Genomic DNA, 25840 nt, shown 5'->3' with positions numbered 1-25840 from the left:
GAAAGGTCCATACAGATCTAGGCATTAGGCTGAGGTCTCAGCACATATTACCACAGAATCACAGAATTACAGAAAGATTGAGACTGGAAGAGCCCTCTGGTGATTTTCTAGTGTAACCCTCCTGCTCAAAGCAGGGTCAATTAGAAGAAGCTGCTCATGACCTTGTCTAGTGAGATTTTTAATATCTCAAAGGATGGAGAAATATTGCCGAATTCACAACAATGGATGTTTTTCACCATCTATAAGGAGGTACTAAGGTCCTCAGGGGCTGCTGAGCACAAAGAACTACAATGAAGCTGCTCTGAAAATCAGGTGGGTCCATATCACACCTGCTTGTAATAAACAGAAAGCCATAATGGATTTACAGGGAGTTTTCTCCTCCAGTTCAGAGGAGAAAAGGCTCTTTCTACCCTTGCAGTCCTTCATGCATCTTGGGTCTTCCAGGGAAGAATAAACAGAGCTATGTGGCTAGTTACTCATTCATTAGAAGAGATTGAGAGTGCGACCTGTGATTGATGGCAAAGTACCTTTACTGTAAGTCAGAATTAGATTATTTTTTTTCCCAGGGATGGAGCTGTGCTTGCCTCAAAGCCAATAGCAAACCTATTATCAAGCCTATGGTGCTGCTTTTGTTCTTGGACTGCCTTAATGTGAGTCCTAAAGGTATACACCAAGGAGACTGAGCTCACTTTGTCAGAAACCTGTTTGCCTGGATATTCTAATAATGAACTTTGTCTACTGGAATTTTTGAGGAAGGCATCACCATGTCCATTAAGATTCCAACAGAAAACAAAATAAAGTTCATTTTCTGTCCATGTAACCAATCCTTGGACAAACTTAGCAGTGCTTATTGAATTCTTTGTGGTATAAGCTCTCCTCTCTTTGTATGTGCAGATATTACTTCCAAGGGATACTAATTTGTAGCATGGTTTCTGCAAGGAAGCTCATCCCTTAATGGCTCCTGCTACTGGAAGAGGCAGAAATGGAAAGACATGGGGTTATTCCAGGTTTTAGAGGAGAAAACATGAAGAAAACAATATTGGCTTTTTTCTGTGTGATGTCAATACACAAATTGACATCATGATTTGTTAGTCTTATTAAATTCCTAAACATCAGGTGCACTGTGTGGACTTCTCATAAGGACCTAGGATTGTGTCACTCTTGATTACTTTAGATGGTTCAAAGTTTATTATTACTACAGACTTTATGAAAATTATTCTGTGGCCTCTTTTTTTCTGCAAACTTACTTATTTTGGGGTTCAACATGGCTGCTGACTGTTTACTGTTTTTCTTGTTTTGGTTGAGATGCATCTTTAGTGTCTTTGGTAGGGACTTCTGGGCCCCAGAGTAGGAATTGTCTGACAGATCAGTTCTGATCTTTGCGTTGTCATCACATAAATCAGCGCAAGGGGTGGAAAGACAGACTGGGAGAATGAACTCAGCATTGCAAGACTCTCCACAGCAGCATGGGACGCAGCTTTGTGCAACCTGTAGGTGAGGGATGCCCTCTAGTGCCTAGTTTCGATGAAGGGAAAGGTCATTTTTCTTAGCAGCTCTAAAAGGAAAATTCCTGTGTCTTAGCTAATACAATAAAGGCTCCTCCATTAAACACCAGAATTGCCAAGGCTAACCTTTACTGCTGGCTCAAAAGAGGCAAAAGCCTCCCCAGTAGGAGCAAGAAAGGATGTGAGGAGAGATAGAAAATCTATAATTTGTTTTCCTGTCAAACCTAACTAAGACACTAAATTTACCAGATATAAAATCAACATAATTTGTTGCTTAGGGACCAAAATTATTGAGAAAAATAGGTCGGTGGTTACTTTTTTCACCCTGCTATCAACTGTCACACTTCTCCCCCACCAGCCTTTGTTTAAATATCCTCCCACTTGTTCCTCCTCCCTTCTCACCCTACAAATAGAAAAAAAAAAAACAAAACCCAAAACTTTCCTTCCACCTCCTGTCTGTCCCTCCTCCCCCTGTGTAGCACTTTGGCTGGGTAAAGCATCCTGAGGAGGTGAAGCCAGGGAGAGAGTGGGAGGTTCAGATGGCCGAGTGTCCCTCTCCTGGGACACAGCTTCTGCCTTCACTCCGCGTAGGAGCATCTCTCACTCTTGCTAGACCCAGGAGACACCCACACTGCTCCTTGCACCTGCCCACAGAAGCCTGTCAAGGTAAAACGGGCTGGTCTCTCACTGAGGATTTCCAGAGCTGTCTCTGCTAATTCAGCTTCAGCAACTGTCCTTTTCCATCATGCAAAGCTCTATAGTCAATTGTTAAATTATATAGGAAAGACAGCACTGCCTATAGCTGTAAAGTCATGTGCTGGATTGAAGAAGACAATCAGTGACGCCCATTCTTTGCCTCTGTAGGAGGAAAATTTGATTTTAGATTGAAACAAGACCACTGGTTATAGAAGTCAGGGATCTTAGGGTTTTTTATCTTCAGTATGACTCCTCCCTGACATAAATGATAACTAGGCAGAAGGAAAGGAGTCACTTCATTGACATTTCCAACACTTCCACGTTATCCCCTAGAATAAAAGTTTGTCCAAATTGTGATGTAAAAAACAAAGAACATATTAAAGACATTTTGTACAAACTACATTCCCCCACCTTGCAGACTTATTTCCTACTGTACAGTAATACAAGGGACATCTACTCACTGAGGTTAACATAAAATAACACGTATAGAAGTATATCACAACTCACTTCTAAATACCAAATCATGATTTGGTCCAGGTTCAAAATGATATCTTTCCTCAACAATGAGATATGAGAAACCATGTTCTGCAGAGTGTTTTCCCATCCAGATTTGTATTTTTATTTAGAATTTGACGTAATTTAGAATGCCTACTCCTTATATCATATGGAAGTACATGTTTATATGAATAAATATGTAATTCTAATATGCATTCACAGTATACATCAGCTTTCCATTTCCAGAAAAAAAAAATGAAAAATATATTTAAAACATTTTTAATTTATTATATCACAACACACAATAGATACATTTGTATCTACATTTTTACCTATCTATATGCACAAGCAGATAAGTCATTTTGTATCTTTTTGCTTGTGATTTTATCTCTTCATATACCATCAGTATTCAATCACAATCACAATCCCAGCTCCAGGTAAAATGGACAAGTTTTATACATTTGTATAATTTTCTTGGATTATCAAAACAGTTTAGTATAATTTTCTCAGCTCTAGTAAACTATATACACCATCTTTGTAAAGACAAGTTTGAGGGACTATGCATATTTTCATTCCCTTTTTTTTTTGTGACATTAAGTGAAAACATATAAATTTCAATCAGTTTGTTGTTGACCATGCTAAATAAATGCCTACATTTCATCACATAAAGTTTTGCTGTCTTGAAGAAACCAAGACTTTTCTAATGGCTAAATGCTTAAACTATTTGCTGACTGCATTCCTTGTGTTGATACTTGGGTCTGACTGGGACCAGGACAGAACTGTCTGGAGAATGGTAACTCTACCTGACGTCAGCTTCAAAGGGTTTGACTTTTATCTTCTTTCCATGCTGGCATGAAAACAAACATATCAGATGTTTTAATGGACTTTTGTTAAAAACAAAGCATGGTGCTCTTCTGCAATTGACTTACCTTTTAAGTCTTTATTTAAGGAAGAGTAAAAGTATAGCTGAAATAGAAATTTTGAAGCACCCCTACAGAAATTTAGAAGCTATGACTTAAATTTGTACCCTTTCTCATCCATGAAGAAGTCTGGGATAGATGCTTTTAATACAAAACTGGCAGTCAGCTGTATGTCTGTTCATTCTGACCCACTGTCAACATAAAACTAAAATCCATTTTAATTTCTGTGAAAGTTATTTTACTTTACCAGAAGCTGCAAACTATGTGGAAGCCATTTCTCCTTTCAACTCAGAGATAATGGTTACTTGTTAATTTCTTATTCTTTTTAGACATACTCGAAATCATGTTTAAAAAATCCAAATAATACAGATGATTTTTAGCATAATCTTCATTTTCTGCATATAAAATCAGTTACAGCAGTGAAGATTGTTGTTGACTGGTGTCAGCAAACTAATTCCCTGGGAGCAGTGCATGTATTTTACTAGTACCTGAATTCAGTTGGGTCAGATAAACACACAACAAAGTATTTGCTTGTGGAAACAACAGGTATTTTTCTGGTTAAAACTCCAATGATAGATTGGGAGACAGTGCATAGAATAGAGGTCAGTGCACATGGGTCCTTCTGCCACAGGACCACTGGAAGTTTCCATCTCTCTGGGTTTGGCCAGGCCTGTGCAGAGCATACTCAGCCTTGCTGGGGCTGGGATTCATCTCACCATATCTATTGTAGTTTTATCTGTCCTCTCATGTCTCATTGTAGTCAGCAGTCACTTCTGGGTGATTAACAATTGAATTAAATTAAGAGTTGAACATTTAATTAGGTAGCTCATAGAAGTTGTAGAATCTCCATGGTTGGAAATGTTCAAAACTAGGCTTGAAAAGTCCATTAATAACCTACTCTAAGGCCATGCTTTCAACAGAATGTGATGTCCTGAGTTCCTTCTAACCTTGACTTTTCTGTAATTTCTCTGATCCACTTTTGCCTTCTGCTTTAGTATGACACAATACATGCTCCAAATTCTAGCTTTTCTCCACTGACTTGAAAGTATTAGGTCAGATGTCAATACTAACATTTAATCAGAGGAATTCCTTTTGCATATGTTCTCAAAGGGAAGCAGTACAGGTCCTGTATCCCTCTTGTTCACCTGGAGCATCATTCTGCTCTTCAAACAGCCAGGATCCAATGCCACCTCTCATGATGGCAATCAAATACACAACTCTGAAAAAAAGAAAAGAAAAAAAGAAAGAAAAAGAAAGAAAAAGAAAGAGGAAGAGAAAGAGAAAAAGAAAAAGAAAAAGAAAAAGAAAAAGAAAAAAAAAAGAAAAAGAAAAAGAAAAAGAAAAAAGATAAAAAAGAACACCTTAACCCCAAAACTATTCTGGAGCACATCTCTTACTCATGCAGATGTGCTTCAACATACACTTCTGGTAACTGACCTATTTCTACCCTCTATGATGAGATGAAAGTAAGTGTCATCTGGAAATGCCTATTTCCCACCAGGGAAAAACTAACTTAGGCACAGATGTTCACATTCCAGACAGCTGTGTTTGATCAGAGAAATCACACACCAAGGTTGTCAGAGTCACAGTACACAGGCCAGAATGTTCTGTAAACCTTAAAATAAATTCCTGGGTTCTCTAAACTAGCAGAGAGGGACAGGTTCTTCCAGAGGTATTTGGCACCCATCATGGAGTTGGGTTATGGTGTCCAGTCTCTGTAGTGAGGTAGAGAGTTACTCAGTGCTTGCCTCTGTCATAGACTCCTCATAAAGCCTAGTCAAGCCATGTATTCCCTTTGCCTTGATTTCCCCACTTATAAAACAGCAACTGTGATCTTCATTGTCATCCCTTTTTATTTTGTCTGGTCAATTTTGATTGAAATCTTTTTGGAAACAGGATTGTTTCTTGTACTCTACTTTGGGGTCCACTCATCAGTGTGGGGCACTTGTATTGTGCCTACTGGCTTAACCCCTAAGCAAATATGCTGAAGTGTGTTATCACCACAATTCTCTCCTGGGGTAGGATATTCTTCTTTTAGAGATAGAGAAGTGAAACACCAAAGGCTGGATCTCAGATCTTCAGAGTGATATATTCTTACTTTCCTCTCATTTCCCTGCCTTAAATATCAATGATGAACTGGGCTTACAAAACCTGAGCAGTTGCCCAGTACTCACCGGTGGAAGGGAAGGGACCTAAACCCAAGTGTCTTGACTAATATTTTGTGATGAGAGGAGTAGCCTCCTTGTCTTCTGGCTGGCATCATGTGATGGCTAAGCATGATTGGGCTAAATGGGCTGAAATCCATAGCTGAGATTGGGAATGAGTGTCTACAAAAGTGATTTGTTATTGTATTACTACTTTTTTAAGAGTGGAAGAAATTCTGTAAGCATAATCATAACAGTAGTAGTAATAATAACCCTAAAAACTAACTGACCCATTTTGTTTGCCCACAGGGGAAGCATTACATTTGGCCAGAGATTTTGGCTACACCTGTGAAACAGAGTTCCCTGCCAAGGCGGTAGGAGAGCACATCGCCAGACAGCACATGGAACAGAAAGAGCAGACAGCGAGGAAAAAGATGATCCTAGCGACAAAGTAAGAAGAGAGGGGAAACGGAAAAAGAAATCTGTCTGTCACGTCTCCATTTTGGATCTGGGGAATGGAGGAGGGAGGAGTGGGAGTATGGAGCTGGGATTGCCGTGACTGCTATCACAACAGTGCTCACTGACAGCAAGCAAGAGCAATCCTCTTTAAAGATGCTGTAAGAGGAACTTTATTTACTGCAGTGAGGTTTCAGTGGCTGTGGTGTCATTGGTTGAGGTTTAGGAGGCACATACATCATCTCAGATGGTTTGGATGAGAAGAAGAGACATTGGTAATATCTACAGGACAGAGACTGGCTTTGTCTCTTGCTTGCATGTGAGCAGGAGATTTAAACTTATATTGAAGTACTAATTACCATGAGATACTTATTGTTAGTCTGCTGAGAGAGAGCTGGCTTGCAGAGGGACAGATGCTCTCTGGATACAAATTGCAGGAGTTCACCTGACGTCAAAGACACTGGAGCAATGTACAGGGGAACTTTGCTAAAGCCATTAAAGACACACAGAAACATCTGACTTTGCTCTAAAGAAGCCACTCACCTCCCTGGAGCAGTAACATCATGTTAGGATAATGTTTCATCTAGGTTAATTAGCCTTGATGAGGGAGGAATTAGCCTTCATGAGCCATGGGAAACAGGAAAAAATAATCTTCATGTAGCAAAATAGACCTACACTAGGTGTGTGGTATGCCTGCATGGAGCAACCTTGAACATATTCATACTCTCTCTGCACTTACTGCAGTGTTACACAAGGAGAATTCAGCAGAGATGAGGCCAAAAACCTAAGCTCTCAAACCACCATCCCAGTGCAGGAAATGTTTAGAAATCCTCCAGGCCAGGATATAACAAACAGAGAGGAATCACCCTGCAGTAGGGGAAAAGGCAGATCAGCAACAGGATTGTCCTTTCTTTCCCAGTGTCCTCCTGCTTTGTCTGTTTTGGGGGAACAGGATTGCTGGTCTTGGTGTCCCTCTTGTATCCAGAGCTCTTCCTCCTGAAGATGACCCAGAGACAACATGCATTGTAACATCTCAAGCTTGTGACTCCCATGAATCTAGCCTGTGATCCTTCCTTGGGGTGATAAGCAAAGCACCATGTGGCTCAGGGGACATTTGCTGGTTGTGAAGGTGATGAGAGACCTCACGCATCATTGTCCTAAGTCTCTTGTAGATTAAAAGGAATAATATAAGTGGGATATGATCTTACCTACATCCACATTGTTTTAAGGGCCCAAGGGGTTTCAGAGACATAAGAATAAACCAGCTGGCAAGAAGCAGCTCATCTCTGCAAGTTGTGTCTCCCCATGGTTGTATAGACCACTAATAATCTGCTCCTCTAACTAAGTATGAGTGGAATGTACTGCTGGGCAAGAGGTAAGATTCTAATTTGCCCTATTTCTAAAATGTTACTCAACCATAATGATACAAATCTTCCTCCTTCTTTCCTGGCTCTAAGGAGAGATCACCATGGGTTGTATGTCACGTCCCACCCTCAGGTATGAGTGGAGGGGAGAAATGACTCAGGTTTGTGCGTCTCCTTTGGTTGGAAAACAGTACACACAGTACTTAAGGTCCACAAACAAAAGGCTTTTATTTGGCAGCTTGGCCCAAATGGTATATGATTCAGTGGCAGAAGGATTTACATTATTGTAGATTCGATTGGCAAACATTAAAAGTTTGCAGCATATGCAGGGCTGTAAATCTTATGTTACTATGTTACATATAAGAAGGAAAGCAAAAGGGTAGAAGTATGGGGAAGAATAGAGAGAGAAAGATTTCACCATCCTTATGGCTCTGCTTTATGTGTGATGGAGTTCGCAGTCTCGGGTCCAGTGATGTGCGGCGTCCTCTGGTGTCTTGTTCAGTTCATGTGGTGAGACTGGTGGGCAGAGTGCTCCTCAGGATGGTGAGTGGGCGCCACCAGGGCTTGTACAAGGTGGGCCTTTATAGCCCTCTGGGCTGCCTGCTGGCATAACTTCTGGTCTTTTGTGGAGGTGTTATTGTGAATGACAGGAAAGTCTGGGGGGAAGGGGTGATTCTGAAAGATCGACAAGTCTCGACAAGTCTCAGGACATGTTGAAGGGTCTCAGCTTTTCCCCTTTGTGCCATGCTGGGCACATCAGAAGGTGGAACTATGTGCCCTTCGGCACATCCCCCACCTCCTGTATCTGTAGGCCTGGTCTGTGGCTTGTTTGCTTGTCTTTGATATGTAAATCGCAGTTCACCCTATACTGAATGTATCATCTCCTGTGGCTGGATGAACTGGTTTTGCCACAATGTTTCAGCCATTATCCTTATCAGTACATGACAGTTGTAACAATCAGTGGGTAACTGTGAAGTCCAAAGGCTATCCAGCTGAGAGACACGTAAAGGTCTCACTACTCTTCCTCACCACTTCATGCCTACTTTCTCACCCTCCCTTACTACCAAAGCGGAGAGTCGTGAGCATGCATTACTTCTAACCCCCACAAACTTTGGGCTTGTAGACTGTTATCATGCACTTGTAAGGAACAAAATTACTTTTTCTCCTCTTCCATCAGTAAAAAGCAGCAGTAAATTGGTCAGAGCCGTCTGTCGATAATACAAGGATAGGCCATATCCTATTGCAGTCAGGATACTTGTAGCAGGGACAGACAGGTCAATGTGTGTGCTGTTACTGCCCTCCTCTGCCTGGAAGGAGAACAGTGAGTCACAAACCAGTCCTGTCCAGATACTACAGGACACACTGGTCCATGACATCCTAATATTAGCATGGTATTTCCCAGCCCTGCTTCCATGTATCTGATAGTAGGTACTCTAGTCATTTATCAAGAGTTTCAGTTATTCAGTAGGCATATATAAGCTCTAGATTTGTAATTTCAGTAATTTCACAACTGTCTGGCCTTGTGCCCTTGTGAGTTCAGACACAAGAAAAAGAGGTAGAATGTTATGCTGTCACTAAAAATGACACTGAAATTCCAGAGTGGTAAAATCACTCATTGCAAGCTTTGCCTATGGAAAGAAATGGAGTGCCACTGTCTATGCGTGTTGTCACTGTACACCCTGGGACACAGCCAGAAGCCCACAGAGGTGTGCTTTTGGTAGAACTGATGAGATCTTCCATATGTGGGCTCTTGAGGAAAAATAAGGGGAAAGAACAAAATTAACAATTCCACAATTCCTAATATATAGATGAAGCTCCACTCTGTATTCAGACATCCAGCTTCAGTGGCTTGATTCAGTTGCTCAAACATACGCATTTACTGACATTTGAGATGAACTGGGTTATCCAGCTTGGTTACCAGCTGCTGCTCCAGAAGCAAACAGGTCTCTTTTTTTCACTGGGTTGTATCTGACAGTTATTATGGATGTCTTGAGTACCACATATCTATGTGTGGGTAACTAAATAGAGCCTTTAATGTCTACAATTCAGAAGTGTTTGGTGTCCAGTAGAAGCTTACAGTGTTATCAGGGACATCTATACCTTATAATCAAGTAATCCACCCACCCTGAGTGGAAGCAATTCATCTGCCATGCACAGAACTGTGGTCCATGGGCTAGTGAAGACTGCTTTAGATGCCAATAGCCTTCTTTAACACATGGAGGTCATTAAGCTTGAGGTAACACTCTCTTCATTGCCCTGCTCAGCCCTACCTGGTCTGAGGCTATGTTAAAAGTAATACAGTGACTGAAATCAGGACGATTTTCTATCAAGGAATATAACATACTGTGTTAAACTACCTGATCTTCCAAAACTGCCTCTTGGAAATGGTCTCTCACATTTGCTAACACAGGACCTGCCTAGGACAGTATTAGTCAATGCAACAAGATGGTGCTGTGGTTTATTCTAACAATTTGATGGTCTAGACTAGGGGTGTCAAACTCATTTTCACCTATTACTTCTACAATTACACAGTCCTAAAATTACATTTGGCCCTCTGAAGGCAACCGTGAGGCTGATGTGGCCCCCAGTGAAAATGAGTTTGGCACCCCTGGTCTAGACAACGAAGAATCAGAGCGTTACCTGACAATTATCACGGAAGAAGAGATGACTGGTCTGTGTAGCCCGTATGTAGCACTGAACACAAGTGGCAGCAAGGGCAGGATGGGAGTTCAAGCAAGCTTTGGTTAAGAGTTGAAAGGATAAGAAAGCAATAAACAGCAGGAAAAGCCAGTCTCCTATTATTATCTTTCTCTGCACTCACCTCTTTTGACAGAGTAGCTTGTTGCCTGGGCACTCCAGAGCAAGATGCTTCAAAAAAAAGACTGAATTGTCATAATTCTGGCCAAAGGGTGCTGATACTGTCTTGTTAATGCTAAACTCTTTAGGACAGATTCAGGACATGACTATGCAATGCACACACAAATAAAAAATAAATTAAAAAAAACAATAATAAAAGGAAAAAAGAGCTGAGACCTGGTTTTGGAGGGTCTTTAAGCATGGTTAGTTCACCTTGCAGAGGTGTGGGAGACCCTGTTTTACACCAGATTGCAGATGCAGACGTGCTGAAGGCCACGTCAATAATTCCACTTGAAAGAGAGGCACACTCTCCTACAGGAACCACCACAGACTATTACAGCACAAGGTCTTCCAAATGAGACAGAGGGAAAGATACACACACATTTACACAGAAGAAAACAGAATAGTGTGAGTATCAATTTTATTGTGGGGTTACTTACAGCCAGTACAGAGTAATCAACACCTGGCTAATTACACTGTGTGCTCAATTTGCTAGATTTCTGAAAAGTAGCTGTAAGATTTGATGCACAGGACCTGCTGAACACCTCTCTGATCTTTGGATGCCTGGCAACTCTGCCACATTTGGAATGGATCAGACTCATGGGCACATATTTGCCCCACTCTTGTGCTCACCACAGGGCATTTGCTTTGGCCACTGCTAGCAATAGGATCATAGACGAGAGGGACTCTTGCTCTGATCCAGTACAGAATTTTTTATCTTTACCTGATCATCTGCTGGAACATCTGACCATCTATCCTAAATCATTAGGTACCTCCCTTGCAAGTGGTCAGGACTTTTTTTCTTTTTTTATGAATCTGTGGTCCCTAAGATAACATAATCACCTTTCTTTCCTTTTTCAAAGTCACAGTCCAAGTCAGCAAATATCTGTCAGCCCCTCTCCCTGTCACTACCCCAGGTGATGTTTCCTAGGTAGTAGAGGCTCTGAGACACCACTTTGCCTAGAAATCCCCTCGGAAAAAGTAGGTTACTGCCTTTTACAGGTTTTCATGTATAATAAAAAAGTTTTTTTCTTTTCTTTCAATCTGCCAACACTCAGTAAAGACTTCTGACATGTGAAGATAGAAGGAAACTTAATTGCACACTTGGTTCTGACAGTTTCCTTTGTCAAAATACAAGAACTTTTAAGATGAACTTTTTCAACAGGTAGAAAGTAAAGGTTGGAAGAAGGAGAAAAGAGCAGTGCTGACAGGGCCAACTGGGGATAGCAGATTGTTTAGAAGCCAAAATGACTGACTGTGTTCAGTTGTTGAAAGGAACTGTTTTTCCTCTAAGGACCTGATTCATTAAAACTGTATGCTGCATTTACATACATTTTTGCTGAATACTTCTCTTTGCCTGAAAGGCTAAGATGATGCTGTCTTCTGAAGCAATCGGTGTCTAGGTCCATACAGATCATAAGCGTTTACAGAAATCAGGCCTGGATGAAGTCCAGCAGCACAGCAGGAAATCTGCATCTCCTCTCCTGTTAGTCAGGAGGGAGCTGCAGTATCCAAAGTTTATGTCCAAAACTTGCAGAACAGTGATATGATGAAGGGTAAAAACAGGTTAGTGTAGTTTCTTTGCATGTAACTGGGCAATGGAGGACCTTCTAAAGACTAAGATGATGAGTTTATCCATTTGTTTTCATTATGCCCCTATCCAAAAGGACAGCAGTTACAAGGTGATAAAGAAGAACTTGAACGTTATCTAGGACCAGGTGTGCAAAGAGTCTTCTAACAGAAATCATGGACCACAGAGATGCTCTTTAGTGTTAGAAACTGGGCCCAGGCACAGTGATTCTATCTATGTTAACAAAGTAAACCATGCACACACTGAGTCATCAGATTGCAATTGTCCATATTATTAAAGTGTTAGAATGGCTCCTTGAAATCTCCCAAACGTCTTCTGAGGATGTTCTGGGAAACAGCCCACACCAGGGTTCATTCTCAGGAAGCCACGCTGTTTAGAAAGCTAGAAAAGCATGACTACACGAATCTTATCAGATGGTGACAATTTACATGGAGGTATGAGAACATGGCCCCCGGTGAATATGTTTGACACCCCTGGTCTAGACAACGAAGGATCAGAGCCTTATCTGACAATTATCATGGAAGAAGAGATGATTGGTCTGTGTAGCCCATATGTAGCACTGAACACAAATGGCAGCAAGGGCAGGATGGGAGTGAAGAAAGCTTTGGTTAAGAGTTGAAAAGATAAGAAAGCAATAAACAGTAGGAAAAGCCAGTCTCCTGTTATCTTTCTCTGCACTCACCTCCTTTGACAGAGTAGCTTGTTGCCTGGGCACTCCAGAGCAAGATGCTTTAAAAAAAAGACTGAATTGTCATAATTCTGGCCAAAGTCAATGGAGAATGGTATGCTCATTTGGAGAAGTCCTGACAGTATGATCCAGACCTCTCTCCTTTTTTAATTAACTGTAATTAACTGTATCATAAAGCAGTTGAAAATAAGTGATATCTTTATCTATCTGTGGTTCAGATAGTACTTTTCTGAGGCCATGCCCTAGATGGAGCTGCTTTGGTTCATTTTTTAAAAAGTACATTCGTAGAATATTCCTAGACTAATTTGCAAAATGGCCCAATACAACAATATCGCAACAATGAAAAGGCCTTGTTTTCAGGTGTCTCCTAGTCCTAGGTCCTATACAGAGGTATCCCAGGGGATATTTTTAACCCCCAGGTGCTGAGGCATCCTGAGAAGCAGAGAGAGAGGGAAAACAGCAAGTTCATCCATCCTTTCCAAAAACATTGTGCTATTATGCTGGTGGGAGACCAGGCAAAACAGAAACAGACCTTGAGTTCCCATTCCAAAGTGCTGAACTCAGGTCCCAGATTCTACCTACTGAAACTGTGTGTTGCCCAGGAAATTGTCCTTGAGAAAAAGTGGAGATGATGGGTTTTGCCTCACTTGCCTGTCTGTTGTGTAGACCCTGACAGCTAAGTGAGCCAATGAGCTCCTCCTACAGTCACTGGAGAGAAAGAAGAGCTGTTAGGATACAGGTCCTCTGGGCTGCTATAGATGTCTACTTTAGGCTGCCTGATGCATGGTAGAACTGTAAAACGATTTGATGAATGTTTCAATAAGAAATTTAAGCTGCTGCTGCTGGACTGAATTCTCACTCTGGGCAGACTTGTGGGAGAGGTCTCAGTTGAAGATTCGTCAATTCTTCCACTCCAGAGTCTACAAGGAAGCAGACTATGGACAAAAATGGAAACTAGGAGAGTAGAGGCAGGCATATTGCTTTACAACTCCTAGTGCTCCATTTGTCTAAAGAGTTGGAAGTCAAGCAGGCAAGGCCAGAATGACCAGGACCACACGCAGATAAACCAGGGCACACAAGCAAATATACAAGTAGTGGTGTATTTACACAGTCTTCAGACATGTTTAATGCTATTTCATCATTTTCTTTAACCACAAACCTTTCTTGTAATGTAGGTGAGCTAAGACAGACTTAACACTGACAAACTGGGTACAATTCAGGAGAAAAATCACTTTTTAATATGTCAGTGCTAAAATGGTTTCAGAGGGGAACTAATCTTCAAGAGATTCTGTATGTTGCTGGCTCTAAGAATTTTGGGGTGGGGAGGCAAGAGGAGGACTAGTTTGCCTTTAATTTCTTTAACAATGCCTCTGCCAAACACTTCTGTTATGAATGAGATGACTCAGGATAAGGTGACAGTGTTATGAGAATCACCTTTATGGAAAGAAATACACTTGTCTTATTTAAGGATTTCCACTTTCCTTTTAGACAAATATGTAAAGAATTCCAAGACCTTCTAAGTCAAGACAGATCACCCCTTGGATCTTCCAGACCGACTCCAATATTAGACCTCGACATCCAGAGACATTTAACACATTTCAGGTATGATTCTGAAAGATAAACGATTAACTAAAATCCATGATTTTGATGAAGACTGCATATGATTTTATAATGATGTTTGTTCCCTTACCTAGAAGACTATAATGTCCATAATCCTTCTGTTACCTATTCCTGTTGAAAGCATGTTTGTCCAGAAATGTAGTTCAGGCTAGTTGCATTCACCCTGCTTCTGGGACCACAGTCTGCTTTTGAATAAGTCATTTTCTACATCTGCTGGTCAAATCTCCCCATCTGGCCAGACAGTTGCCTTGCACTAGATGTGAGCGAAATCACAAGCCAACCAACAGACAAAATGAATGGTCCAGAAATGTAGAAACTTAAGTTTAGAGCCAAAATAACAACATAGATAATCGAAGCAGCAATAAAAGGAGGAACAGTTAGGTTGCATCCTTACCAATTAACTAAATAGTTCCAGAGCCTTCTCTATGCTACTGAAACCATTTGACATCATCTTACCATGACCCTATTAATTCTTTGGCCTCCAAAGTAGACTTGCCTCAAAGCAGACTACCTACTGGAACAGTCTCACTGGAGTCATTCGTGAACAACACCCTGGAAAGATCTGGGAAAATGCAAGCTGGCTCAGACCAAAGAGCCAGAGATTGCTAATACATTTTGACTCAGTTTCTGGACTCATGCCCTAGCAATATTTAATTTACTTGTGCAAGGCAAAGAAACCACAACATGAAGTATCGGTATTTTATTCATATATATATATACGTCTATGCCATATGATGTCAGAAAGTCAAAGGGATTTTTTATGACCAGAAAAATTCAGAGAAATCACATAAATCTCTATTATTAGAATAAATTCTAAGATAATGAAAGACTTTTAGAAGAGCCTATAGTGGAATCCAGCCTCCACTACCTTGGGGTAAAAGGGAGTTTTCTTTAGGAATAAATTATCCTACAGCTACTGAGTGTAGAGTTATGTCCTCCACTTGCTCACATTGTTACCTGCTCAATGTTAATAATTAAGACCAGAGTTCACAGACTGGCACAGGTCAGATTGAAGCAGCATTTCCCATTTCCTCTGTTTTAAATCTTCAATATCCCACTTGTCTCTGAAGTTTTTCCACTGAGTGCCAATTCATCAAGATCTGTAAACATGTGTCCAACCTGAAGCACAGGATAGTCCCCATGAAGGGATCAGAACTGCTGGGTTGGCTCAAACTCTGAACTCAAAGTTTATACAGAGCGTAAAATGGGAAATCTTCAAAGGAGCTGCAGTGAGACTGAAAACTGCTGAGTTTTGCACAACTTTACCAGATACGCAAAAAACAGAGGCTCTTCTACACCCCTGATAAAATTGTGTTTGTGCAGCTGCTCTCCAAGATGTCCATCTGACCTGAATACAGAATACTCAATGCTGCATGAAGAATGATTTCTCAATATTGTTTGACTATGAACAGACAATTCTATAGACCTTTACATTCATTGCAGCAACCCTTATGCACTACCTGAGCCAGGGTAGGATTATGTATGCTTTATTCAGGATTTCTCCCTTTTCAATACATTTTGGACTATCTTTCTGCAGAGAAGTTATATTGATATTAGTAAATACAAGTCATGCCAGGGTACAGGTGTGTATTGACTGCCTGTGCTGTTTTCTTGTAGAATTCCTGGGGTTTTGTTGCCTGGTCGAACTAGCACTGTCCCAGAATATTCCTAGGCACAGTGGCACATCTATGTATATCACTAATATATATGTAGCTTGAGAATTTAGGGAAGCACCAGCCCTTATTGCAGACCTGTTAGGTGCCTTACCTGTGCTATAAATAATGTAGTAAGATTTAGAGAAATCCAACCTTGTTAGGGCTGGATCATAAGCCACTGACCTCATGGGCTAAGTGTTGGGGCAGCTCAGATTTCTAAGTATATATGTAAGTGTGAGTTCAAGAAGAGGTGATATGTTGTAGGGCTACCCAAGCTGTCTTTGTTTCCTTCATGAAAAATGCAGAGGAGTAAGTGGAATAATCCTGTCCTGTGGGTACCGTCTGGCCTGAAAAACACTAGTTTAACTACCCTATCCTCAGTTTCTGAAGACAGAATCATCACTAAGCCACAAGGCAAACAAGAAAACCCTGGAAAAATCCATTTCCATTACTATGTGCTGAGACTTTTTTGTCCAGATATGTCTCTTTGTTGTCCTCTAAAGGTTGATCTGTGTAAATGCATTTATGAGTCTACTACCGTAGAGAGCAAAGTCAGTACTAGAAAAGAACCCAAAAGTCTCTATAGCTTTAATGAGAGGAACCTATTTCTCTCAACCTTTGCTTTCAAAATGCAGTGAGTATCTGGAAAGGAAGAGCAAGAGAGCAAGAAAGAAGGAAAAAAAAAGAAAAAAGGAAAAAAAAGGAGAAAGAAAATGTTTAGATAAAGTTTAGTTTATTTTAAAATGCCTTCTATTACCTATAATTCAGATGTTCTTCTTCCCAAAATCCCACAGAAACATGGAAGACTTTTGTGTACATGAGCATACGTCTCTGTATGCAGGAAGGAAAAGCTGAGATTTTACTTTCTCTTGAAACATAAACCATTTTCAAATCCCCTGATGTCAGTAAAGCTGAGATTTCCTCTTTCTTTATATTTTCAGGACAGAAAGGTTATACAAATCTTTCTTTAGCATTGTAAGTTGGTTGGTTTGGGATTCAGAACAGGTAAAGAGCTTAGTTTCATACTCAGTGAAACTGAAATACAGCTCTCAACTATCAAGGTGATGGGAAGAAAAAAGGAGGTTGGAAAAGCTAGAGAAAGTAAAAAAATTGAGGTAAACAAAACACATATATAAGGCTTTGTGAATAATTAACTTCAGGAAAGCCTGAAAATGGTGAACCAGGGCAATCCTGACCTATAGCAGATGAAGACAAGCCTGCTTGGAGAGACAAGAGCAGCTGAGAGCTTAGATATGGCCACTGCTTTGCAGGTTAAAATGCTTGAACAATGGAGATGAGGCCAGGCTATGCTAGATCACTGTAAAGGCATCTCCTACCAGCCTTACAGATACTCTAAATGTCCCATGGCATCTTTGGTGGCATGGATGAACCTGTATGTTCACTTTCCATCCCTCCTCTTGAAGCTGTTCCTTTTTGTAGAGGAAAATTTAAGAGCAAACTGAGAGTGAAAACCGATGAGTGTTGTTATCTAAGGTAGTGGCTTATGCACTAAACCAAGGCTAGAGTTTTGGATGTAGAATCCTGTTTTATTCATTCCACACTTAAGTCTGTTGATAAAGCACCAAACTGGCCTTCAGAATCTAGGACATTCCTCCAGATGGATCAAACATCCAAAACACTAAATTAATATTTTTCTTGATTTTAGACCCTACCTTTCTTTTGAATAGGGAGAGCGTGTATCTACTCTTTTCTATTCCATTGTTATATCTGAGCTTCCCACAGATTTAGTTTGGAACCTGAAAGTCACACTGACATGTGTCTTCTTGTCTTTACCTTCATAACCTGCCCTTGCATCAAAACAGCTTTAATTTTTTTTTTTTTTTAAGTTTTAGCAGAAGTCTTTTTTAACTAGAGTGACCAGAAAACCTACCAAAAATTAGCTACATTCTGTGCTGGGAAGCCAAGCAACATGACACAAAAAGCTCTTGTTGAGATTATACTCAAGAGATCTGTCTATGTTTATTGGCTTACACATGCAGACTCTCTGACCTCATCAGTCAGCCTCTTAGTCTCACTTTCTTTACCTGTAAAATTGGGTATGGACATACCTTCTACATCTGCCTTCGGGACACTTGTGTCTGTACAAATCTGTAGTGTATGGAAAGTTTCGGTATCCTACTAATGTCATCCATCATATAGGGAAAGACAAATACCCACCGATTACAGAAGTTGGATTTGATTCTTTAACTTCATGGTTACATTTCATCAAGATGCAAAATCACATCCAGATCATCTATCTTATATATAAAAGATAAAGACTGTAAAAGGAAAACTACTTTCTTGCAAGTGACGTTTCTTTCAGTGCAGAAATCTTATAAAAACGGACCAAAAAAATAGACTCAGAATACTAAAGAGACATAATGAAAGCAATCAGCATCCTCACAAATTATTCTGTGTTTTGCTTAGCCATCCAGCTGATATGAAACACCCTTCCTGTGAAACTCTTTGAGACAGGAGTTTTGTTGTCTAGTTACTCTCTGAGCCTGGAGCTGTCAGCCTCCTGTGAGTGCCTGGCATCACACTGACAAGGTGACATGAAAAGTGACAGGCAAAAAACGAGAGGCTCAGAATTTGAGAACAGCGAGAAAGTAACATCCTTCTTTCTGAAGGGTAAAAGAGGGCAATGAAATGGGTTTTGAAGCTCAACATATTTTTTAAATTGTAACAAAGAGCCAAGCCCAAAGCCTTACTGGTGGGTTGCCTTTACGGATGAACTTTCTCTCCTCATATATTGTTGTCTCTTTTTTACGCGTCTTTGCTTGCCAGGAAGTAGACCAGCTGCTGTCATAATTCTAGTCATTTGATTAGCAGCAGCAACCTTCTGTTTGGATGCATGGACTGGAAGAAGCCTGGTGTGCAATAAGTTTGTGACGAAACACCACTGGTGCCCTCTAGAGTTCCCTGATTTCCATCATCTCTTTCAATCTGGCTTTAGATTCATCTAGCTGGGTAGGGCAACACTGGTTCCCAGTGCTGAGGTACTAGTAATCAACAAATTATTCCTTCTTTTTCTCTTTCTCTTTCTCTTTCTCTTTCTCTTTCTCTTTCTCTCTCTCTTTCTCTCTTTCTCTCTCTTTCTCTTTCTCTTTTCTCTTTCTCTTTCTCTCTCTTCTTCTTTTCTTCTTCTTTTTCTTCTTCTTTTTCCATTTTCTTCTTATTTTCCCCTTTTCTACTTCTTCCTCTTCCTCTTCTTCTTCCACTTCTTCTTCTTCTTCTTCTTCTTCGTCGTCTTTTTCTTCTTCTTTTTCTTTTCCTTCATCTTCTTCTTCTTCGTCATCTTCTTCTTTCTTTTCCTTGACTATTTACCAAAGGCATTAGAGTTCTTTCCTCTGGTATTTTTCCCTCAGACCCTGTCCCAGGGTTTCCATCTCTGATCTTTCCATAGCAAGGATTCAGTCGCCTTCTCCTGCTCTGCTTATGACCAAAATCCTTTTGGAAGGGTGTGAATATCTAATGTTGCCAATGATTTTTATCATGAGTCTTGTAAGACCGTATTCCCTAACAGTCACAATTTATGGAGTCAAGAGAACAGATGAAAATCTGTTTTCTTTATCCTCTTCATTAACAAGTAAGTTCCATGATTACCAAGGAAAAAGCAAATATACATTCACCAAAGACAGAAAAAGCCCTGGGGGGATTGTTTTGTTTTTCAATCCAGCACTCAAGGTTTGTTAAAACATTTAAGGCACTCTTGTGTTTCCCAAAAAACCAGGAATGACATCCACTCATCTCCAAATTACTAGGTTGCAAACTTGCATTGTCACTTGTCATCAACGTGATTACTTCTTGGCCTTTCTCATTTGAGGAGGGCAATGAAGCTTCTTGGTTATGTTAGCTGCCTCACTGGAAAAAAAAAGATCTATGCATGGTAGAAATTTGGATGAATCTCATTCATTTCACTTCTTTCCCATAGAGAAGAGATGTAGCCATTAACTGACTGAAAGCAGAAAGTGAAGGACCTGATGGCTGAGGGTCACGCTCTTTCTTTGTAAAAAGTATCCAGTCATCTTGGATCTGTAGTCTCACTGGTGTACCTGGCTCCACAGGTAGCAATGGGTGGTGAGGCCACTTTTCATCCACAGTTAGCCAGAAGTTTGTGCGTCTTTTTCTCATTCAAAACCAGCAGGTCACAGCATTATCCAGTGTTATATTTGGAGGATATAACATCATATACTAGAAATATTTCTTGGCAAGCATCCAAGGACTTCTGTGAGTGACATGTGCACCACAGTGCCATGGCTTAATCTTTGGTCTATAGCTCAGAAACACTCCATAGTCACAGTCTTAGATGTTTCAAATACATTTCTTGGGCAATACTCCTAGTGTGGAGATCAGTCCCAAGGCCTAAAATATACAGAGCTGAAACAGAATATGAAACAGAATATTCTGGAAATATGGAGTATCAGCTTTAGCACTTTCTTCTTAATTTCTCCATTGTTTTTACACCTGGTAGAAGGGGATCCACCTGCTTAGGAGATTGTGTACTTAATACACTTTTTGGTTATGAACAGAAAACAAGCATGAGGGCCTACTTTGCAAAGTAACTTTTGTATGTGCTGTTTGCCGCTCGGATCCTGTAGACTACTTATCCCCGTAATATATACTGGTCATGTTTTCAGTGTTTCCCTTGACTATCGGTTTAACTTGTGTTGTGGTTAGGTGTACTGACCTTCTGAAGTAAAGTTGTCACAGTCTAATTCTCCAGACAACCTTCACAGGACAGCCCTTGAAATCAAGAGAAGCACCTCAAAGTCAATAGAGGCATTTCTAATTTAGGGTGTTACTCGTGTCAGTGAAGAGATTCAAATATTTTTCCGTTTCCTTTACAGACATCAGAAGTCTTATCAGATCTTAGTATTTGTCATCTACATGTGTTGTTACATATGCATAATCATGAAGTGGTTTTCACATTCAAAGTTCTGAGAAAGTCCGACCAATAAGTTCAAGCTTGCTTTTTCTTCATTATTATTGTTTTTAAGTATTTCTTTATTTTAAATGAAGGTGTAAACATTCAATGCAGATGGCCTCTTCCCCCCCGATTGAGAGAGAATCTGTTTCTTTTGCCACATGTCGGAGTTTCACCAGCCTGGGGTACGAAGGAGTCCTTGAGGTAGTTGGCAAATGAGAGTCCAAGCCTTCAGGCACACTTGGATCTTTTCACTTTTAAGTAAGGCCATCATTAAAACATGAGCAGACATAATTGCATCATAGCCTGGGCAGAATTGCAGGCAGGTCTGGATGTCCTTAAGCGTAAGGATTTATAACATGTTGGCCTGATATTCATTGCCTTCTTTCTACAGCTCTCTATGCACAGTACCAAAATCAGAGATTTTAGCCCTGCCTTTTAGAACAAAAAAGTTATTTTATAGGAGTTACAACGAGATGCACTACAAAGCTGAGAATACCCAGAAGACTCCATTATGAAACCACCATTTATTTTAGGCTTTTAAACCCAAACTGAAGTATTACAATGAAAGAAATTTATTTCATAGACCTGGAGTATACCAAAAATGAACCTTCAGTGGCAGCTCAGTTAGTCTGAAAAATCAGGCAACTAAATATGACTTTCAGGAAACACATTTGAATGTGTTGCTATTAGTCTTCTGTTTGTGATATCTGATTTAAATGTAGAATCAGATTTTTTCCCCAATCTGAAACTTGCTTTCATCAACTAAGGGAAATCATCCAACCTTCTTAGATTTTTCGGAGATTTTACCTTGCAGAGAAACAAAGGCCACCAAAATAGAGCAAGCGGAATCACTGATAAAAATGTAAGATGAAGTAGAAGATATTATCTCTCAGTCTGTTTTTGGGCCCCTCAGTTCAAGAAGGACAGGGAACTGCTGGAGAGAGTCCACCGCAGAGCTACGAAGATGATGAAGGGAGTGGAGCATCTCCCTTATGAGGAAAGGCTGAGGGAGCTGGGTGTCTTTAGCTTGAAGAAGAGGAGACGGAGGGGTGACCTCATTAACGTTTATAAATATATAAAGGGTGAATGTCACGAGGATGGAGCCAGGCTCTTCTTGCTGACAACCAATGATAAGACCTAGTGCTCAATTCAGTTGCTTAAACACTGGCATCTAGTGCCACAGGAGACACACAAACATAACACGCCTGGTATCAAAACACCTAGAAGCAAGGTAGACTTAAGTCCTATATCATATCTAGCAAATCTGTGCAGATGTTTCTCTGCAGACTCTTACACATAAGAAACTACTTTAAGTCCCCTTCGATTGTAATGGGAGTTTAGGCACTGTTGATGTATACACCTACCAGTTGGCACCTATGCTCACATGCCTTAACATTAGATTTTGTCCCATTCTGGTGTTTTCTACAGTTTTGTTCAGCATTTGAGAGCATCGAAATTTTCTACCCGTTTTCTTAGCCATACAGATGATTTCTGAGACAGTCTCTGTAAGTTTTCACCGTAGCATTCCCACTTCACTCTTCAGGGTGTATTGAGCTATCATGCGAAGAGAGGCGATTGCTCAAGAGTCAAAAGATTCAAAGACAGCAGGATGGAAGATTTCTTTTCTACTCAATCCTTTGTTAAACTTACTATTTGCATCAAGTAGAAATGAATGACTGCAGATATTGTCAACTTTAAAAATCGATAAACAAGTTTATTTTGCATGTAAGATCATAAATATTTTGATATATGTGTTGGTATAGTCGGTTCCTCAAATCAAGACCCAGAAGTTCACACAAGCACTGTAAAAATCATGAGATATTCTAACTAGTAATGATACATATGAATTTCCATTTTCTTTCTTTCTGTTATTGTAAGCTCCATCACATTTTCATTTCTCTGGATTTATGAAGACTAAAATGGTGATAAAATGCAACACAAAATTTTGAAATCGTCTCATTCCTAAAAGGACTTGAAAGGGCTAAAAATATTCTTATCTATATGCTACTCCTGATCTTGGTTTTACTACTATTAAAAACATGACTTACAATTACAGCGATGAAGATTTTTATTTTCCTGGTATGTCAGGCATTTCAAAAATTAAAAATAAATAAATAAATAAATAAAAAGTTAAAGTGAGGCATGTTTACATCTATTTAATGCTAAATTAAAAAGATCCAGATATTACTACAAGTCCAAACTCAAAGAGTCTTGGTATTGTTAATTGATGTCTGCAAAATAGTCTTTGTAAATATTTAATTATCATTTCCCTTTCATTACTAACTGGGGGTAAACATCAATTCCTGCTTTGAGAACTGCCTGGAGACTGATAGATAGACATTCTAAAAGCTAGTTATTTGTTAACAGCTTTTGGGAGAACTTTTATAAAAGACTGGGCCACTCCCAATCTGAAATGGAGATAGATTTCCAAAATAAGGTCTCGTTTTGATTAGGACTCCCATAAGTTTGGTGTCTTCCCTAGGATACCAGATTTCCAACCAAACAGTGTTCCAATGTCCAGCAGGCAGAAAGATCATCCTAAAATATATCTTAGAGCCTTTCCTATGTTGTGGTTGTTGCTGTTGTTGTTGCTGTTGTTGTTGGTTTTTAATATTCTTTAAGCATCCTGGCAATTGTCTATGTCCTGTATGGCTTCTTTTCTCTGGGTCTCTACTTTTTCATTTTTTTATAAAACAGCTGGAAAGACTGAGAAGCCAAAGTGCAGAAGAGAGAGGTTCTCACTGAAGTGAAATGTTCCCATTTTTGACCTACACACAGTTCTCTGCATTAGAGCAGGGTTTACTGATGTGGTACCTAAGACACCCTGAGAGTTATTGCAAGGACATGGTCTTAACTGGCATGAGATGGAAAATAGTCACTGTTTTATCAGAAACACTGTAATGTTTTGTTGTGTTTTGGTGTTGGAGTTTTTTTCTCATCCACACCAATATAAAGTATTGATTTCTCAAAAATGTCTGCAAATGCAGAAATCAGCTTTTGTTCCTTTCATCTTCTTTATGCCCTGAGCAGAACTGGGATAACTGAAATCAGTCTTTTAAAAACTGCAATGAGATTTTAACCTTTGAAATAATTTTTCATTTATGTTTCTAAATGAAAATTTTAAATCTGGAGTGCTAGGAGTTTTTTCGTTGTTGTTTTGTTGGTTGGTTTGTTTTGTTTTTCATTTAGCACTTACTAAAATGCATCATTATAACAATGATAATAAATTATTTGCTCATAGTAATGTGTCTGGTACAACTTCAGTTTCCCTGACGCTTACATAAATATCTTATACTGCACACATAATACAATGCAAATAGGGCTGGAGCCGGTTGTCTAAAAACTGGTCTCTAGTGCCATTTCTGATACGTCAAGGTAGCTGAGACATCCTCACAGAGATGGTATCTAAGAGATGGGACCTGTGGGAAACTCGCACACTTCTGGATCTGCAGGTGGAAGTCAGGCTGCATGCCCAAAACATCTCAACTGACTGTAGATACATATGTGTGTGCTGAAATGCTCCTCTAAACTGCGATGAGATTAACTCACTTTGGCTCTGCATGGCAAATACATTAATACATCTTTTAATTAGCTGTTAAGTGAGGAGCACCACTGAAATTCAGTTACTTTGCAGTGTAGGAAAACAAGAAATATTGAGTCTTATCTTGAAAAAAACTCTTATTTGGATAAAAGGTGCAACAGGGTAAATCTATAGTAGTAAATCCAACACCATCGGAGCAAAGTTGTTGGAACCTGGTTATTTTTGCTATTGACTGGTTAGGATGGTCCACGAATTTAGCGAGGCTGAACCGGCCCTGTGTGAAACATTTCCTGGGCCTTGTTTGGTCATCAGCATTGGCCAGGGACTATTCTCAATTAGCAGCTCGGTTTCCACCCTATTGGATGCTCAGAGGGCTTAGCAGCACGGATATGGCCAAACCATGGCAATTGTGCTGAGTCTGAGATTGCACCTCAGCAGTGCTTAATTTCTTAATAGAGGTGCGGCTATATATATCCATGTAGAACAGCCAGGTCTTATTGTTCAAGGCTCCGATCTAGGTGAGTGAATAAACCACACAAAACTGGTTTCATTTACCTGAGAAAGGGAGATAGAAACCTTCTGGGACTGGAAAAGTAGTGATGTTGGGGAGCCTACAGCATGGAGCCTCTTTTGGTCTCTATGAAGTCAACAACTCGTGACAATCCGCATCAGCCAAGGATCCATCCCACAGAGTTTCAGAACCAAGACTCCTACCAAAACCAACCTTTGAAGCCGTATGTAATCTGCTCTTCAGGTCCACTCTTTCCTGTTTCTCCCATAGGTAATAAATAGTTTAGGGAGCAAGTCTTGAATTTCACTTTAGCAAAATAAGCGTACTCTAAACTCCTCAATGAATGTAAGTGCATTTATATTTATGTGCGTGTGTGTATTTCTTTTTCTCTCTCTTTCCCATTTGTAGTTTGATCACTCATGGTTTTGGAACTCCTGCAATATGTGCTGCCCTAAGCACTTTCCAAACTGTTCTCAGTGAAATGCTGAACTACTTGGAAAAGCACACATCGCACAAAAACGGAGGAGCGGCGGAATCCGGCCAAGGACACGCCAACTCAGAGAAAGCCCCCCTGCGGAAAACTTCAGAGGCTGCTGTGAAAGAGGGCAAAACAGAAAAGACAGACTAGCTACATCAAACAGAATCTATTTCAAGAGAGTCTTGCTGCTGATATTTTTTTTAAATATATATATCATTGAGGGCAATTTATCTCCAGTGGACCAAATCCAAAAAAAAGGGGGAAAAAAGAAAAAGAAAAAGAAAAAAAAGAAAGAAAAAAAATAAAAAAATGAAAATAAAAAAGAGAAAGATTAAAACAGAGAGAAAGAGAGCGTGAGAGAGGCAAGTATTCAACCTTAAGGACAGCAGT

General features: G+C 40.0%; 1 protein-coding gene across 1 annotated transcript in view; it reads left to right on the top strand.

Moving 5' to 3' along the window:
- TFAP2D (transcription factor AP-2 delta) overlaps positions 1–25600 on the top strand; it is a 46490-nt gene extending 20890 nt beyond the window's left edge. The window contains exons 6-8 of the mRNA XM_065632538.1: positions 6070–6211; positions 14204–14317; positions 25381–25600. Coding sequence (XP_065488610.1) covers positions 6070–6211; positions 14204–14317; positions 25381–25600 — 476 coding nt within the window. The remainder of the gene's footprint in view (positions 1–6069; positions 6212–14203; positions 14318–25380) is intronic.
- The last annotated feature ends 240 nt before the right edge of the window (positions 25601–25840 follow it).

The sequence above is a fragment of the Caloenas nicobarica genome, chromosome 3 (genome assembly GCF_036013445.1).
Source record: "Caloenas nicobarica isolate bCalNic1 chromosome 3, bCalNic1.hap1, whole genome shotgun sequence".
Lineage (NCBI taxonomy): Eukaryota > Metazoa > Chordata > Aves > Columbiformes > Columbidae > Caloenas > Caloenas nicobarica.
Note: the sequence above shows the minus strand (reverse complement) of the source record. Positions and strands in the feature narration are given on the sequence as shown.